Source organism: Gigantopelta aegis, chromosome 5, assembly GCF_016097555.1.
Source record: "Gigantopelta aegis isolate Gae_Host chromosome 5, Gae_host_genome, whole genome shotgun sequence".
NCBI lineage: Eukaryota > Metazoa > Mollusca > Gastropoda > Neomphalida > Peltospiridae > Gigantopelta > Gigantopelta aegis.
In genome coordinates, this window is record NC_054703.1 from 24,570,709 (window position 1) to 24,590,708 (window position 20,000).

Below are 20,000 nucleotides of genomic sequence, written 5' to 3' on the forward strand. Positions count from 1 at the left end.
GCATTTCGCAAATCTTTGTATGTGGGCATTGCATTATAAAATGGTATTCATCTTCTATAACATTTGTATTACATATTGTACACTTTCTTTCTGATCTTTCGATGTTACGATATCGGCCAGATTTTGTATTTAATTTATGAGCACATATTTTGATTCTGCATATTTCCTTTAAATATCGTTCATCTATTGGTAATTTAAGGTAAGACTGTAATTTGAACTCGTTTAATAAATGCTGGTAAAGATATCCCTTGTATGTTGTAATTGTCCTGCTATAACAGAGTTGCTTAAATATGCCGCATATTCTTTGTTTAATAATAATATAGCATCTATTGTCAACATAATCTATATTCCAAATGTAATTCAAACCCAGCATGTTAAGTTCCTGCCTAATATTCATTAACCAATTATCATTTCTTCATATATGCCGCGTAACAAATAATGAGTAGAGTTGCGTAATTTTATCCAGTATTTAAATATTCTGAGTTTTCTGGTGATTTGCAGCGGGAAACGCCCAAGTTCATGTAGCATGTGAATGGCCTGTATCGCTGGAAGTAACCGTATTAAAGCGCACCATGGGGTAGATTCGGTTCCTATTTTTGTTGAATTTGCGATAAATGTTGCTTACCATAACTTCGACAAATCAGAAAATGAATTATTTATGATGAATATGCTTGTAATATATATATATATATATATATATATATATATATATATATATATATATATATATATATATATATGCAATGCATTTGATATAATAAATATGAAATGACAAATTGTAATAATTTGGACTGGCCTTCCAAAATGGTGTGTAATCGGAAAAGTATTTATATTCAAACAATTAAATAATTCAGGTAGAAGACCACAGTTATTTTTGAATCTTCAGCTGAGATTTATGCATACCTGCCCATGACATTCTAAATGTCCACCTATGGTTCAAAAATAAAGAAAGATACAGCTAGTTTTAGTTTCAATGAAATTACAAAAAGGGCATATCAAAAAATGAAATAATTATGATCAATGTCTTAAACGTTCCCATTTTTGTAGGGAAAAAACCCCAAATCGCATGCGACGCATAATCAGAACGCCGCTTTAAATATTAATATCACCCCTCTCTCTCGTTCTGTCCTGCCAGGGCAACTTTCATCCCGAACGTATGATAGGCATACTTGCACCTGTGCATGGTATTATCATAGTGAATCATTTACGACTATATTCAAATGAAAATTATATATAGTTAACTGTGTACCGTATATACGGTATATACGATTCAATTAATTGTTGTTTTGTCACCTGCATTTACGCAATAAATTAGGCATTAGTTAATTAGGGGATAGCAATCAGTCCAATTAGTGCGTAACTACATTACAGCAAAAGACTATGACTTTTAATCGTTGCCACCAGCTTATCAGCTAAGGACTAAAACTCATGACAATTACGAGCGAACAAACATATCGATCTTATAAATATTCATTTGTCCATACATGAAAATAATATAGATACCCAGAGACAGAGACCGGGAAGGTTGGACCCAAAGGGGAGACCCTTGAGGTCTCAGTCACAATGTCAACTCTATCGGGAGACCTGTGTGTCATTCACCGACCCTTGAGGTCTCAGTAACAATGTCAACTCTTTCGGGAGACGTGTGTGTCATTCACCGACCCCTGAGGTCTCAGTAACAATGTCAACTCTATCGGGAGACCTGTGTGTCATTCACCGACCCTTGAGGTCTCAGTAACAATGTCAACTCTATCGGGAGACCTGTGTGTCATTCACCGACCCTTGAGGTCTCAGTAACAATGTCAACTCTATCGAGAGACAGGTGTGTCATTCACCGACCCTTGAGGTCTCAGTAACAATGTCAATTCTGTCGGGAGACCTGTGTGTCATTCACCCAAGAGCTCTGACTTGTATATTATCTGTATCACCATGTTGGTAATTTATTAATCATGTTTCATGTTTGGAAAATAAATTACAAGAAACTACATCACCAATTTGAGCCTTATCTTCCTTTATTTACATTCCTGTAAGACAAAACTAAGTACAATTTACGCTGTGTTAGTATGGCTATAATTGTATAAACCATACGTATTTACTCTATAGGTAGAGTTAGCATTGCGACTGAGAACCACAAGGGTACGAACAACAGAGCTGTCCTTCTTGGGCCTTCCCTTTCATGTATAGACAAACAAATATTTATAAGATAAATCTATTTGTTGACATGGGATATAATCTTTAGCTGTTAAGCTGGGGGGGGGGGCGAAAATTAAAATCCGCAGTGTCATTGGTGTTTGGCCCTGATAAGTTGTAAAAACTTAAAGCAATAAAGAACTTTATCCTAATTGGTCTGACCTAATTTAGTTTGAACCTAATTGGTCTAATTGCTAGCCCCTAATTAAAGGAACAGACTCAGGATCGCACTACCGTATAGGATAGATCCTGCCTGAAAGTGGAAAGATAAAATATTTTTTTTTTTTTACGACGCCACTAGAGGGTTTATTAATGATCGGCTATTAGATGTCAAACATTTGGTAATTCTGACATATAGTCTTAGAGAGGAAAACAGCCATATTTTTCTATTAGTAGCAAGGGATCTTTTATATGAACAATCCCAGAGACAGAATGGTACATACATGCCACGACCTTTGATATACCAGTCGTGGTGCACCGGCTGGAATGAAAAATAGCCCAATGGGCCCACCAACGGGGATCGATTCTAGACTGACCGCTACGTCTCGCTCCTATGAAAGTCGAATGAGCGTATATCGGGTGATGTAAGTCCTCAAGCATATGGGGGTGGTAGGGAGTGGTGGCAACTTAAACAAATATAGAGATATACAGGCAAAATGTGCTAACCTGAACCCTTGTTTTACCATGTATTTCCATCATTCAACCCATAAAATTAATATGCCGTTAATCCAAAAGAGTAGCCTACGAAGTGGCGACAACGGGTTTCCTCTCAATATATGTGTGGTCCTAACGATATGTCTGACGCCATATAACCGTCAATGAAATGTGTCGTTAAATAAAGCATACTAGTTTGTTTAACAAAGGAACTGAACATCCAAAAACTAATTGGGAACACACTTTTCGTTGAATTAGATCTGACACTTGTTTTTGACTAACTTTTAGCCTCTGAATCAACTTTTTGAGTTACAGGATACCCTCGCTTTGTCTCAAAAACCATAAAAATACAGCATCTAACAAATTTGTGTTTATTTTATAGACTGTTTTAAACATTTACATACAATAAAAAAAATAAAAAAAATTGCTTGACTGTAATGTTTGTTTCAAGTTATTTGTTCATACAAAGGATATTGTTACTGTAAGTCAAATTGTGTGCAAGTAGTTAAGGTAAAAAATTACGTTTATAGCTTTTCCTGGAGTGTTCAATCTGTGGACAATCTCGCTTGATGCTCCAACAGTAGTCAGCCATCATATGTACATCCCATCTACTCTGATACCGTTCCTTCATGACCTTCAAATCTTGGTGGAATCGTTCACCTTGTCCATCACCAAGGTTTTCGAGGAAGTTAGCAAGATGGCTATGCAGAAAATTCAACTTGATGATCATGTTACAACCAAGCGTTTTGTAGCTCTCTAATAGTTTCTGGACAATTTTGGTGTAGTTCTTTGTTGGTGTATTTCCAAGAAAGTTCTTGACAAGGTCTTTGAATGATAACCAAGCATTCTTTTCGAGTTTAAACCGGCCTCGGTGGCGTCGTGGTTAGGCCATCGGTCTACAGGCTGGTAGGTACTGGGTTCGGATCCCAGTCGAGGCATGGGATTTTTAATCTAGATACCGACTCCAAACCCTGAGTGAGTGCTCCGCAAGGCTCAATGGGTAGGTGTAATCCACTTGCACCGACCAGTGATCCATAACTGGTCCAACAAAGGCCATGGTTTGTGCTATCCTGCCTGTGGGAAGCGCAAATAAAACCTCCTTTGCTGCCTATCGTAAAAGAGTAGCATATGTGGCAACAGCGGGTTTCCTCTAAAAAAAACAAAAAACAGTGTCAGAATGACCATATGTTTGACGTCCAATAGCCGATGATAAGATAAAAAATCAATGTGCTCTAGTGGCGTCGTTAAATAAAACAAACTTTACTTTCTTTTCGAGTTCTGACATTGTCCCGATGAAATGTTCATCTTTGATGAGCTGCCGAATCTGTGGACCATCAAACACACAGACCTTGATTTTTTTCAACTGTCAGGCCAGGAAATGCCAAAATGAGGTACTTGAAACAGTTGCATTGAGTTGGCAATGCTTTAACAAATTGCTTCATGAGACCAGGTTTTATGTGCAGAGGTGGGAATATAATTTTCTTTCTGTCAACAAGTGGCTCATGCAGAAAGTTGGGATCACCAGGTTTGAGGTCAGATCTTGGAGGCCAATTCCTCTCCACCCAATGCTTCTCTCGAGCTCTGCTGTCCCACATGCACAGAAAAACAGGGATACTTGGTGTATCCGCGTGGCTGACCAAGAAGGAAGCATACCATTTTAAGGTCAACACAGATGATCCAATTGTGTTTGCGATATTACAACAACTCAGTGACTCTTTATGTCTCCATATTCTTCACGAAGACAAACTGAATGCCCAATTCGGACTGCACCAAATAAATTGCTATTGTGGATGGATGTGGGCACACTTTAAGATCCCCTTTGAGCTATCGATGAACAGTCGCCATTCAGTTGAGTTATAGATCGGAATTCCCAATTCCTCCAGTAAACCATGCATGTTATGGCAATTTACGCCAGCTCACATATTAACAAAAAAAAAGAAGTAAAGTTTGTTTTATTTAACGACGCCGCTAGAGCACATTGATTTTTTATTTTATCATCGGCTATTGGACGTCAAACATATGGTCATTCTGACACTGTTTTTAGAGGAAACCCGCTGTCGGTACATAGGCTACTCTTTTTACGACAGGCAGCAAGGGATCTTTTATTTGCGCTTCCCACAGGCAGGATAGCACAAACCATGGCCTTTGTTGAACCAGTTATGGATCACTGGTCGGTGCAAGTGGTTTACACCTACCCATTGAGCCTTGCGGAGCACTCACTCTGGGTTTGGAGTCGGTATCTCGATTACAAATCCCATGCCTCGACTGGGATCCGAACCCAGTACCTACCAGCCTGTAGACCGATGGCCTGCCACGACGCCACCGAGGCCGGTCACATATTAACAAAGCAGCACACAAACGATCGGCGATCGTTGGTCAAATCGGCGGTAAACAAGTATACAATGTTATTGATACAGCTAGTAGAGAAAATGTAATTGGGGGGTTAGAGATGATATACCGGGCCCATAACAACAGCACCAGATAAAACCTGTATCCAAGATCGTTGGACAACTCGGCGGTAAACATGATATTGACTTAATTATATTGCAGGCGCGTGTGCACAGGGGTGTGCTTCAGGGTCTACCCTCCTCCCCCTTCCCGAATTTTCTTTAAAAAAAATATTTTTTTGCGAAGCATGACCCGACATTCCCTAAAAAATCTCACCAGTCTAGACACCGGTACTCAATTTTCTGCACATGCGCCTGTGTACATTGTTTTGTAACCCCCACCCCCCATAAACGTAGCTCGCCAGTCTAGACACCCCCTCCCCCCTTGCTAACATTATTTCATACGTGCCTGCATTGGCAAAAACAGAAAAAGAAAAAATGAAACGAATTTTAAAAAACACCCTAAATAATAATACATATAATAATAATACAAATAAAATGAAGTTTTTGTTAGCCGCTTGTGACAGACGTCACGTAGGCAAGCCACATGCACATTTATTTGTCGATTTCACTTCTTTTCTCTCAAAACCGCAATACCCCCCCCCCCCCCCCCCCACCACACACACACACCCCATCCCCCGACACATGCAGTGACGCTCCTTTTCCTTTATAGTTTTCCATTGTCAGCTGTCTACAAGGGTTGTCGGTCAGTTAAATTACATCATGTGTTTTGGTTTTAAAATTTATTATAGTCAGTATAGAGTGAATGATTTAAGATGCCAATCGGAATATATAAATAACAGAAGTTTTAGGATAATAATTTAATAATTCTGCTTTTAAAACGTATGTCAACGCTGCGGCATACAAGTTTTTTTTTTTTTTTTTTTTTTTTTTTTTTTTTTTTTTAAATTAAATTAAATTTATAACATATCGGCAGTTAACAACAACCGACAGATAAAGAGGTCACAGATTCGCAGCAAAGTGACCGGTGCGAATTTGCAGAATCGCAGCAAGTTGTTACTGGTGTGGAACAAAATAGTCTGATAGCCAATTTGGTTTTAAACATCCGTCCCTCAAACCACCCCACTCCCCATTTTTTGTTGTTGTTTTAAATCGGTGGCACATCGAAAAGTCAAACTGATCATACTGATCCCCATCATATATAATGAATTCTTCCACAGCTGACGCAAGTTGCACGTGAGTCAGTTTCACAATTTATTTATTTTTAAAAATTGGTGTTTCACTTTTATGACTTGAAGCTGTTAATAACAATGTGCATGTAAACATGGTCAATATAATCATAATGAACAGTTCTATGCGTTGGATGAAGTGCAAACGTAATTCTTGTTGAAATAAATATTTTACAAAATTGCCGATCTGCCGATGGAAACATTTTTTTTTTCCAAGACCGCCGAAACCGCCGAGCCGACCGCCGAGCCGATCTCCGATATTGCCACTATGGTTGGTTCGTGTACTGTACTGCTACTACTACTACTTCTGCTGCTGCTACTACTACTACTACTGCTACTGCTACTACTACTACTACTACTACTACTACTACTACTACTACTACTACTACTATACTACTACCACTACCAACACTACTACTATTACTACTAGTGCTGCTACTATTTCCATTACTGCTACTACTACTACTACTACTTCTGCTGCTACTACTACTGCTGCTACTACTACTGCTACTGCTACTGCTACTACTACTACTACTACTACTACTACTACTGCTACTACTACTACTACTTACTATAATACTACTACTATACTACTACCACTACCAATACTACTACTACTACTATTACTGCTACTATTTCCATTACTGCTACTACTACTACCACCACCAGCACCACTACTACTACTACTGCTGCTGCTGCTGATGATGATGTTGTTGCTGCTGCTGCTGCTACTACTACTACTACTACTACTATTAATACTACCACTAGTACTATTACCACTACTACTACCACTACTACTACTGCTACTACTACTGCCACTACTATTACTGCTGCTACTACCGATATCGCAAACCGATATTGCTACCACTACCACCACCACCACTACTACTACCACTACTATCATCATTACCACCATTATATTATTATTATTATTATTATTATTATTATTATTATCTGAAACATCATATGACCGGCTTCGGTGGTGTCGTGGTTAGGCCATCGGTCTACAGGCTGGCAGGTTCTGGGTTCGGATCCCAGTCGAGGCATGGGTTTTTAATCCAGATACTACTACTTGATAACAAATCAAAGTGCTCTAGTGGCGTCGTTAATTAAAACAAACAAACGATTCCGAATAAAACATTTCCCACACACCCCAAATTTGAAAGTATCACTGCTAATAGCCATGTAGTATGTGTAGCTGAAATAGAACGTAAAACGTTTTGTAAATATTTCACATTTAAAAGGGGTAATAACCAATATCAATTAACATATGATGTTTCAGAAAGAAAGAAAGAAAGAAAGAAATGTTTATTTAACGACGCACTCAACATATTTTATTTATGATTATATGGCGTCACACATATGGTTAAGGACCACACAGATTTTGAGAGGAAACCCGCTGTCGCCACTTCATGGGCTACTCTTTCCGATTAGCAGCAAGGAATCTTTTATTTGCACTTCCCTCAGGCAGGATAGCATAAACCATTGCCATTGTTGAACCAGTTATAGATCACTGGTCGGTGCAAGTGGATTACATCTACCCAATTAGCCTTGCGGAGCGCTCACTCAGGGTTTGGAGTCGATATCTGGATTAAAAATTCCATGCCTCGACTGGGATCGGAACCCAGTACCTACCAGTCTGGAGACAGATGGCTTAACCACTGCGCCACCGAGACCGGTTTATTCGGAATCACTCGTACTACTGAAAACAAAACCAAAAAACCTCCCACAACTAACACCAACAACAATTAACGTTTAGAAGCGAAAGATGTGCACACTGTTTGAAACCTTGAATCGACATTTAGGGGTTCATAATTATGCTCTCAACATGAAGGTTATCCCGAATACTCTGACGGTAAGAAAGCTAGATGGACATTTGGACAGTTATCAACACTCCCTAACCGTCAAAGATCAATCTATATAAATTCTAAGCAATTTCTGCCTACCAAACGGTAATCGAAGGAAGAAAGTAAATCTTTTATTTAACGACGCACTCAACACATTTTATTTACGAGTATATGGCGTAGGACATTTGGTTAAGGACCGCACAGATATTGAGAGAGGACACCCGCTGTCGCCACTTCTAGGGCTACTCTTTTCGATTAGCAGCAAGGGATCGTTTATATGCACCATATATATATATATATATAGATATATACAATATTGATTTCAATAGAATTTAGAAGTCATGATATTGTGTTGAATGCAGACAGCTATGAGTTATTGTTTACTGAGGGGAGCTCTGTTCTTTAACAAGGTATATGGGTCTGTTTGTATATTATTTAGTTAATTAAAGGGACATTTCTGAGTTTTCTGCATTGTAAGATCTTTCCGACTAATAAAACATTTCTACGATTAAACTTACATATTAAATATATTTTCGGGTTTAGAATATCAGCATGTGTATATTCAATGTGTTTCTGGTCGTCTTAATATTTGTAAGAAACCCAAACTGGATTTTGTCTTCAAATGATGTCGTACGTACGAAAAAATTATATGTTTGAAAATAAAATGAAATATAACCTAATACATATATTAGAATGATTAGAAACACGCTTAATATTCAACCACTAATATTTTATGCAGAAAAATATATTTGATATGTAATTACAATCGTTAAAAATGTCTTTGTTGGTCGATAACATATTAAAATGTGCAGCAAACTCAGGAATGTCCCTTTAAAGGTTTTTGTAGGCGACATCGCTGGCACTATAATTTGCGATATCTCGTTCTGCTAGTTAACGAGTCTACCGCTGCCAAATATAATGACATTCAACCCACATTACTGACGTTGTTTACAATTATCGTAAATGAAAAGAATGATAATGGATGATAAAAAAAAACCCACACACCCTTCGTGTCTTGTGATATCATAATTTATCAGCACTTGTTGATAAAAGTATAAAAATCCTCGGCAAGTATTGGATTTCATACTCGTGCTAATAAATTATGAGACATTTGTATCACCAGACACACGGAGGGTATCCTCTATATATTTCTCAGAGTCGACCAACCCTTGACAGGGATAATGGCACAGTCATGAGTGTATACAGAATATCAAATATTTAATATATATGAAACAATCATTAGTATAATGCACGTATTCATAATAGTATCAAAGAAATAAATGTTTTATTTAACGACGCACTTAACACATTTTATTTACGGTTATATGGCGTCGGACATGTGGTTAAGGGGCACACAGATATTGGGAGAGGAAACCCGCTGTCGCCACTTCATGGGCTAATTTGTCGGTTAGCAGCAAGGGATCTGTTATATGCACCATCCCACATATAGTACATACCACGGCCTTTGATATACCAGTCGTGGTGCACTGACTGGAACGAGAAATAGCCCAATGGGTCCACCGACGGGGATTGATCCCATCGAGCGAGCACTTTACCACTGGACTACGTCCCGCCCTTCATAATAGTATGATTAACCGTTACAAAATAAATACCATCTTCACATATTTTGTTTCTTACTGTCGCCAAGAGAAAACGCAGTCACCATAGTGAAAAGACAGAAAATCCACAACAGTGATTGGAATTGTTTAAATGGTGAGATTTCAACCTATATATCTGTATTTTTTTATCTTTGCACAAAGATATGTCAGAACTTTTGTCTAAACAATTGCTGAACTGTACGAAGAGAAACGAAACAGTTTCTTACACGGTCATACATCCATAAAATAAAATAAAAACCCCTAGAAACCACAACAACAAAGCACACACAAACAAAACAAACAGACCTAAATAATATTGTATCAGAAAGAAATGTTTTATTTAACGACGCACTCAACACATTTTATTTACGGTTATATGGCGTCAGACATATGGTTAAGGACCAGAAAGATTTTGAGAGGAAACCCGCTGTCGCCACTAATCTTACTACTTGATGGTTAGTAGTTAGTGAGAGAGAGAGAGAGAGAGAGAGAGAGAGAGAGAGAGAGAGAGAGAGAGAGAGAGAGAGAGTGTGTGTGTGATCACTGTAGCGCTAAAATTCACTCCTGTCAGTCCAGGACAGTGGGTTAATTAATGGTTAGTAGTAAATAAGTGTATGTAACTCGTTGTCAAAATGTTATTCATGTATAGTTGTTGTCTGCCCAGTCTTTTAAGGTACTTTGTTCTGCCACCTGAAAGGTTTGTTAAAGGTAGTCTAAACTCCAACAAGAGCGTTATGTGTTGGAAAGATGCATACCTGGACCACCAACACATACTGACACTTTAACAAATGGTTTATAAAATTGTTATTATCTGTGATGAGCCCAATGCTAAAGCGATTGATTGATGCGTGGTCGGTCTAGGATCGACCTCCGTCGGTGGACCTGTTGGGCTATTATTATATCCAGTGCTCCACAAATGGTGTAACAAATGCCGTTTTGTGTGTGTGGGATGGTGCATAAAAAAATATCCCTTGTTAGTAATCGAAAAGAGTAGCCTATGAAGTGGCGTCGTTAGATAAAAACATTTCCTTTGTCTGTGATGAAATCAGCACTATTGTGAATTTTATTGTAAGAACCTATACGTTATGTAGGAAATATTCCATTAAAATTGAAAACAACGAAGAAAGAAATGTTTTATTTAACGACGTACTCAACACATTTTATTTACGGTTATATGACGTCAGACATATGGTTAAGGACCACACATATTTTAAGAGGAAACCCGCTGTCGCCACTACATGGGCTACTCTATCCGATTAGCAGCAAGGGATCTTTTATTTGTGCTTCCCACAGGCAGGATAGCACAAACCATGGCCTTTGTTGAACACTGGTCGGTGCAAGTGGTTTACACCTACCCATTGAGCCTTGCGGAGCACTCACTCAGGGTTTGGAGTCGGTATCTGGATTAAAAATCCCATGCCTCGACTGGGATCTGAACCCTGTACCTACCAGCCTGTAGGCCGGTGGCCTAACCACGACGCCACCGAGGCCGGTCCATTAAAATTGAAATTCCTTTACTGGAATCGATTAATCACTGGAAAATAGTCCGCGTTATTATTACTGGTTATTACTAAAAAAAAACAACGTTTCTAATCCAAAATTGAGTATGCATATTGATAATAATAATAATAATAGGTTGTTTTGTTTAACGACACCACTAGAGCACATTATTTTATAAATCATCGGCTATTGGATGTCAAACATTTGATAAATCTGACACATAATCATCAGAGGAAACCCGCTATATTGTGTCCTAATGCAGCATGGGATCTTTTATATGCACTTTCCCACAGACAGGAAAGCATATACAACGGCGTTTGCCAAGTTGTGGTGCACTGGTTGGAAAGAGAAGAAACCCAATTAGCTGAATGGATCCACCGTGGTGGTTCGATCCTGCGACGCAAGCACCTCAATCGAGAACTCAACCGACTGAGCTAAATCCCGCCCCTTATGCTTATTGCTATCACAGCGTAATGTTACTGATGCTTCTATGTTGAAAACATCTTATAAACCTGGGTTACTGATCAATATTTGCAATCATCACATTACTTACACTGATCGCTCGCTTGATGCTTGGTCGATCTCCATCGATGTAGCCGTTAGGATATCTCTTCGTTCCAGCCAATGCACCGCAACTGGTGTATCAACCGCCGTAGTCTGTAGAATAGTACATATAGAAGATACCTTGCTATTAATGAAACAATGTCTAAGACTATATTTAAAAATAATCAAATGTTTGACATCCAATAACCGATGATTAATAAACCAATGTCTGACCCACGGCACTAACTAACGACCGCCGGTAGTAGGGGTGCATAGTAGGTGGTTACAAGTGCCTCTTAACAATGCCAGAAGTAACTACTGAACACTCCCCGAAGTGGTCAGACACGATAGCTAAAATGGGGAACAGGTGTGTGGCACAGATAGCCACAAGAGACAAGCACATGTCGCGGTTGGAGAGACAAGGACTGGGATGTGGAGGTGGACAGCGAAAGAAGTTGAAAGATAGGAGGAGTTGCCAGATCGGGAAGAAATGAGATTGAATTCAAAGGAGAGAAAGGAAAGGGGGCACTGGGATAAAAAAAAAAAATCAATGTGTTCTAGTGGTGTCGTTAAACAACACAAACTTTAAAGGCGCAGACCCTAGTTTCAGTTAATCCACCAACCTGTAACACATTTGGATAAAGTTAAAACAGAGTGAAAGAAGAGTCTGCGACGTTAAAACAGGAAAATATCCTTCAAAATAGACTAGAACTCGAATCAATAACCGCTACTTCTGAGACGCACGTGCGTTTTTAAAACTATGACAAATTCATTGTGTGGTAATAGAAACAGCAGGATGACCAGAAACACCTCGGTTCTACGGAAATGGATAAATTAAACAATACAATATAAGTACTTTTTTTATTTCAGTGATCATAAACGGCTATAACGGTGAACAATATGCTGTAGTGTTTAAAAACTAGGCAATGTTCCTATAACGTTCAGTAGTTTAAGCGCATTGGACATCCAGCTTATTCATTGGTCGCTCTAGTGTTTGAAATAATTCAAAATTCCTACACCACCCACTAATATCAAAACCTATACGTAGCTCCTGACTTTATCTTTCGATCGACCGTTCAAAAATGCGCCAAATGTCCTTCATTCAAAACGCGCACCCATTCTCTTTGGCTAAATTCCGACCGCTCCTTTCAAATTCAAAAACCCATAGCACCCACACACCCACCCCACCTGCTACCTGCCCCGGCCGGACTGCTGGTGCCCCCTTGCACCTTCTAGTGCAGGAGGAGCCGACCAAGGCCTGCAGCTGTGCACAGGACAGGCGTGCGCTACAACAGCTTGCTCTGAATGTGCACGTTAAACCCTTTGACCTGACTTGACCTACACACCCGTTGGTTAGAGCATCATTCGTTATTTTTGATAACACAGACACATCTACGTGTGTTACCACGAGAGAGAGAGAGAGAGAGAGAGAGAGAGAGAGAGAGAGAGAGAGAGAGAGAGAGAGACAGAGAGAGAGAGAAACACAGAGAGACAGAGTGTGTGTGTGTGAGAGAGAGAGAGAGAGAGAGAGAGAGAGAGAGAGAGAGAGAGAGAGAGAGAGAGAGACAGACAGACAGACAGACAGAGAGAGAGAGAGAGAGAGAGAGAGAGAGAGAGAGAGAGAGAGAGAGAGAGAGCGAGAGAGCTACGTCCCGCCCCTATTTACCTCAAAATACATTATTTAATTGTAACATAAATGGAGTGTCGAATCCTTACTGAGGTTTTAAAATCTGAAACTCAAAATCCGAGAGATATTCCTTACATAATGTGACGACCGCTGACTTTGCCAAGTTAACCTTAGGATGAACAATGCGTTCATATTTGTGTTCAAGGACTATAAAACACTTTGTGGTTGTCCTGTCCTGGGCAACAGCCTGTTCTGAATGTGTACGTTAAAAGCTATATCCGGTTGACTCTGTTTCTCGCTCTGTCTGTGTCTCTTCCTCTCTTTCTCGGTATGTCTGTCTGTCTCTGTCTCTGTCTCTCTGTCTCTCTGTCTCCCCCCCCCCCCCTCTCTCTCTCTCTCTCTCTCTCTCTCTCTCTCTCTCTCTCTCTCTCTCTCTCTCTCTCTCTCTCTCTCTCTCTCTCTCTCTCTCTCTCTCTCTCTCTCTCTCTCTCTCTCTCTCTCTCTCTCTCTCTCTCCCTCTAAAATAATGTGTTTGCTTCTTTTAATGAAGTGATACATTTGAAAATTTAAAGGTTTTTTCTTTTTTCACATTTGAAAAGTTTTAAGGTTAATATTTTTTGGGCACTATTTATGATTGACCTATAACGGAAACAAAACCATACCACCAATTATGTACAGTCCATTAAGAATAATTTAGCAGTTATAAGGATAAAACGAAAACGAAAGAGATGTTTTATTGAACGACGCACTCAACACGTAAATAAACTGTGTTGAATGCGTCGTTAAAAAACATATTTTCTTCCTTCCTATGTGAACCAGACGATGATGATGATCGATGCTGGTACTGATAATGATAATGGTTATGGTGATACTAATGACTATGATGATGATTGTGATGGTGTTGATGGTGATGATAATAGTGGTGGTAATGGTAATGATGATGATGATGATGTTGTTGATAATAATTATGATGGTTATGGTAATGGTAATGATGATGTTGATGATAATAATGATGATGATGATGATGTTGATGATAATAATGATGATGGTTATTGTAATGATGATGATGATGATGTTGATGATAATAATGATGATGATGATGAATGATAATAATGATGATGATGATGATGTTGATGATAATAATGTAATGGTGTATGATGATGATGATGATGTTGATGATAATGATGATGGTGGTTATGGTAATGGTAATGACTGATGATGATGATTGTGATGGTGGTCGCGATAATGGTGGCAATAACTGTGATGATGATTGTGATGGTGGTCGCGATACTGGTAGTGGTGATGGTAATGGTAACGTAATGGCGATGACTATGATGATGATGATGACGATGATGATAGTGGTGATGATGATGATGGTGATGATGATGATGATGATGATGACAATGATATGACAGTGATGAATATGGATAATAATAATGCTAGTGATTATGATAATGATGGTAGTCACGATCATCATCATGACACGTTTCCCAAACAATTCCAATTTGGTTTGACGTAAATACAAACAAGGAACACAAATATTGTCTATTGTTATGAGCACTATGCACGGATATTGTTGAATATGTAAATACAATGTGCACGAGTATTGGTAAATACATAAATACAATTGCAATAATCTGTAGGCAGACTGCCATTCACACACTTTCATCGTTTCTACTTCGTTTGTATGATAACTTTCACTCCCAAAGATAACACCATTAAAGGGGACATTTCTGAGTTTGCTCCATTGTAAGATGTTTCCGACTAATACAATATTTCTACGATTAAACTTCCATATTAAATATATTTTTCTGCATACAATGTCTGTATATTTAATGTGTTTCTGGTCGTCTTAATATTTGTAAAAAACAACAACTAGATATTGTCTTCAAATAATTTCGTACGTATGAAAAAAATATTTTAGGAAATAAAGTGAAATTTAACCTAGTACAAATATTAGAACGATCAGAAACACGTTTAATATACAGACACTAATATTTTATGCAGAAAAATATATTTGATGTGTAATTTCAATCGTTAAAAAGTATCTTTAAGTCGATAACATCTTAAAAATTGCAGCAAACTCAGGAATGTCCCTTTAACGACATTAATTTTGTTAAAGTGTGTTTTGTTTAACGACACCACTGGAACACATTGATTAATTAATCATCGGCTATTGGATGTCAAACATTTGGTAATTCTCACTCGTAGTCATCAGAGGAAACCTGATACATTTTTCCTAATGCAGCAAGGGATTTTTTATATGCACTTTCCCACAGACAGGAACACACATAACACGACCTTTGACCGGTTGTGGTACACTGGTTGGAACGAGGAGAAACCCAATCACTTAAATAGAGCCACTGAGTGGTCGTTAGGTACCATTTATTTTACAACGAGGTATTTTGAAAAGACCGAAAGCTTGTTCGATACCCAGGACGGGCGTGCGCTACAAGAACTTGTTCTGAATGTGCACATACAGCCCTATGACGTTATTAGCAAAATCGCACAGGAAGGATAGAACATGCAACGACCTTTGATATGTCAGTCGTGGTGCAGTGGCTGTGACGAGAAAGAAAGAAAGAAAGAAATGTTTTATTTAACGACACACTCAACACATTTTACTTACGGTTATATGGCGTCAGACATATGGTTAAGGACCACACAGATTTTGAGAGGAAACCCGCTGTCGCCAATACATGGGCTACTCTTCCGATTAGCAGCAAGGGATCTTTTATTTGCGCTTCCCACAGGCAGGAAGCACAAACCATGGCCTTTGTTGAACCAGTTATGGATCACTGGTCGGTGCAAGTGGTTTACGCCTACACATTGAGCCTTGTGGAGCACTCACTCAAGGTTTGGAGTCGGTATCTGGATTAAAAATCCCATGCCTCGACTGGGATCCGAACCCAGTACCTACCAGCCTGTAGACCGATGGCCTAACCACGACGCCACCGAGGCCGGTATATTGTAAAGAAGACAATATGGAAATGGCCACTGGTGTTGTTGTAAACACAATATTAAACAACATTAACTGCGTATAATTTTGGAAAACTCACGGAAATAATACTCCATATTTCGTAAATGAATATTATTGTATGTATTTATAAACAAATGTTAGTGAAATGTAAACACGTAGACCTACCCCATGCATATCGTTCTTATCCAAAATTAATCCAGGCGAATTTCTCGAAATAATTCAATATGAGGTTGAAACACCGCTTTACAAATGTAAAGTCCAATCATATGCATACGTTTTGCAACAAACAAAAAATTGTTTAGTGTATCCTGATTTACAATAAATCATTTTCAAAATACAGACTCCGATACTAAGTCAGTGAAGTCATGTCAAAGGAAAGAAACAACTATTTTACGTCATACTTTTGCTAACTACAAGTGTTGTCAGTTTAAAACATATTTACACGTGGGAGCCCGGACTGAGGATGGTCGGCAATCCGTTCTGTAACCCGTAAACGTATCAGAAGACATTGTATAGTTCTAACATTCACACCAAATTGCACGGCAACTTGCCTTTGCGTATGCCCTTGCACGGGCTGTGAAAGTGCTTGACCCCTCTCAACTTCGGTTGAGAGAGAGAGAGAGAGAGAGAGAGAGAGAGAGAGAGAGAGAGAGAGAGAGAGAGAGAGAGAGAGAGAGAGAGAGAGAGAGAGAGAGAGAGAGAGACAGAGAGAGAACAGAGAGAGAGAGAGAGAGAGAGAGAGATACAGAGAGAGAGAGAGAGAGAGAGAGAGAGAGAGAGAGAGAGAGAGAGAGAGAGAGAGAGAGAGGGCGAGATTGCTTGTGAAAGAGAGAAAGAAACAGACAGAGGCAGAGAGAGAGAGAGAGAGAGAGAGAGAGAGAGAGAAGAAGAGAGAGAGAGAGAGAGAGACAGACAGACAGACAGACAGACAGACAGACAGACAGACAGAGGGCGAGATTGCTTGTTTGAGAGAGAGAGAGAGAGAGAGAGAGAGAGAGAGAGAGAGAGAGAGAGAGAGAGAGAGAGAGAGAGAGAGAGAGAGAACCACGAACAGAGTTCTTCAGTTCTAAACGCGAAACAAAGAAGAATCTGACGAAGTTGTTCGGTAATCGCTCGCCATTTGTAGGGAGTATGTGATTAAGTTCATTTTCCATCGTGTTTCTTGAGATGTACGGTTTCGGCTACTACAGCCGTTTTACCTTGAAATTGTTCATTACCTACAATTCTCAATTATCAATTGTCGTACATCGAACGTGCCAATAGTTATCCTAGTGTTTATAATTAATGATGCAAAATTAATTTCATACGAAACAAAAAAGATACGTATCTTCGATCCTAGTGTCAGCCACTTTAATTAAAAATTTAAGATATGATTGACGCGTTTTACTGTTGTCGTCTTATAAATTAATTAAGTGAACGATGGGCGCTTTACCTCACTGTCCATTAATTCCTCTTTCAAACGAAGAAAAAACAACCCACAACAAAAGCGAGACAACAAACGATAAAAAAAACCCACACCAAGAAGCGCATGGATAATTAAAACTAGTATGGGCAGATGTAAAGTGGTGAATCGAACTGATTCCGAGACATGTCCCAATGGAATCGTTGCACTGAAATAACACGAGGCCTTAGGTCTCTTAGCACATTGAATATTTTGCATGGTCTCCCCCTGCAATGTTTGTTTTAGAAATCAATTTTACATATGAAAAGACTGTGAAATTTAAAATTTTAACCTTTATTATTCTGGCAAGAGTGTTTTATTTTAGTATTTTTATTTGCAGCTGAAATGTATCACTTACAGTTTTATAATGTAATGAGTGTGCTATTTTTACCGATGCAATGATGGTTATAAATTACCTGGGCACCTTTTTCCTTTTCAAACAAACTACAAACAATTCATTGGAACCTTGCGATATATATGTTTTTTTCAGATACACTTCAGATTTTAGCAGCAAAAAATTATGGAAAAAACCCTAAAATGAAAAATCAGTCGCATTTAAGCAGTGGGCGTGGAGGAAACAATTTGACTGTTTGTGGATGTGTTGAGGCCAATCCAGGTCCAACCAACATGAAACCATTCCCTGATGCTTTCTATGATAGTGAAACATAACAAACTGACAAATGTTGAATGCGCAAATGTTTGACCTGTCCTGATTTTGAGCAAATCATCCACCAGAAGAGGCGTTCTGTTACAGGAAGAAACTCCAAAGTTTGCATTTGCCAGACAATCAAGATGCAGTTTCTGCAATCAGAACTCTTTCCTGTATACAACATGCATGTTTTTGCTTTTCCAACATCAGTCTGTCCATCTTGTCTCAGAAATCTGGTCAATCCAGACTCCACACATAACTTCTTTGACAAACAGAAGTCCCAGATTAAAGAACAGCTGGAAAGAGCATTAGATATTCGAAAAACAGGTCTGAACAAAAAAAATCCAAATTTAATTAACAGTCCTTCAAACATTGTCAAGAAGAAAGATGCACCTTCATTAAACATCAACAAACTAATATCTCCACATCGAATAAAATACGCTGTGATAAAAATAAAATCATCAGCAAGTAATAATCTTGATGATGCACAGGAAGAGGTTTAGCCCGTGGTTTGGAATCACTTTGGTCTTGAAGATGACGACTACAGCTTATGTTCGGATTGGGAAATGAAATGAGTTCAGCTGATGAATCAAATTGTTCATACGATCAATAATAATTTTGTTTTCATTCATTAACCTTTCTTTTACATTATATGTCTTATGAAATTTAATACCTCAAGTACATTTTTGTATTTTTTTGCTGACATTTGTTGATAGATTAATGAGGGAAAAAGACAAATGGAAGTAAAACAAAATTGCCAGAAATGTAAACAATAACATTTTAAATTTCATAGTATTTTAACATTTAGCATCGATATCTAAAGAGAAACCTGCAGGGGGAAACCATCTGAAATATCCAATGTGTTAGGCTCTGCTAGACAAAACAGCATCCTCTTTGTAAATCTTTTAGCATTGTTCTGCGAGATCGGTAAGTTGCGAGTGTTTGTTGTGAGGCGCGTTTGCAGGAAAGTATGCTGGAGATCTATACCGTAGCTAGCGAATATTTTCCATTGTTCCACAAACAAACACAATTGCACACATTTCATGTGTTCTGTCACATACCATGGTGTACAGACATAATACGTTGATTATCCGCTTCGAATACACACACAGAGAGAGAGAGAGAGAGAGAGAGAGAGAGAGAGAGGAGAGAGAGAGAGAGAGAGAGAGAGAGAGAGAGAGAGAGATACACACACACGGAGACACACACACATGCATACACATACATACATACATATATACACACTATCACACACAAACACACACACGCACGCACGCGCGCACACACACACACACACACACACACACACACACTCAGACATACACACATACACAAACACATGCACAGACATACTGTCACGCACACATACACACACATACAAACACACACTGCCG

The 20,000-nt window shown here is 38.8% G+C and overlaps 1 protein-coding gene across 1 annotated transcript in view; it reads right to left on the minus strand.

Annotated features, from left to right (window-relative positions):
* The window catches only part of LOC121373027 (protein mono-ADP-ribosyltransferase PARP14-like), a 96,441-nt gene that overhangs the window by 74,415 nt on the left and 2,026 nt on the right, over positions 1–20,000 (minus strand). The window contains exons 2-3 of the mRNA XM_041499470.1: positions 4,193–4,476; positions 3,465–3,669 (exon numbers count right to left, since the gene is read on the minus strand). Of these exons, the coding sequence (XP_041355404.1) occupies positions 3,465–3,669; positions 4,193–4,476 (489 nt within the window). The remainder of the gene's footprint in view (positions 1–3,464; positions 3,670–4,192; positions 4,477–20,000) is intronic.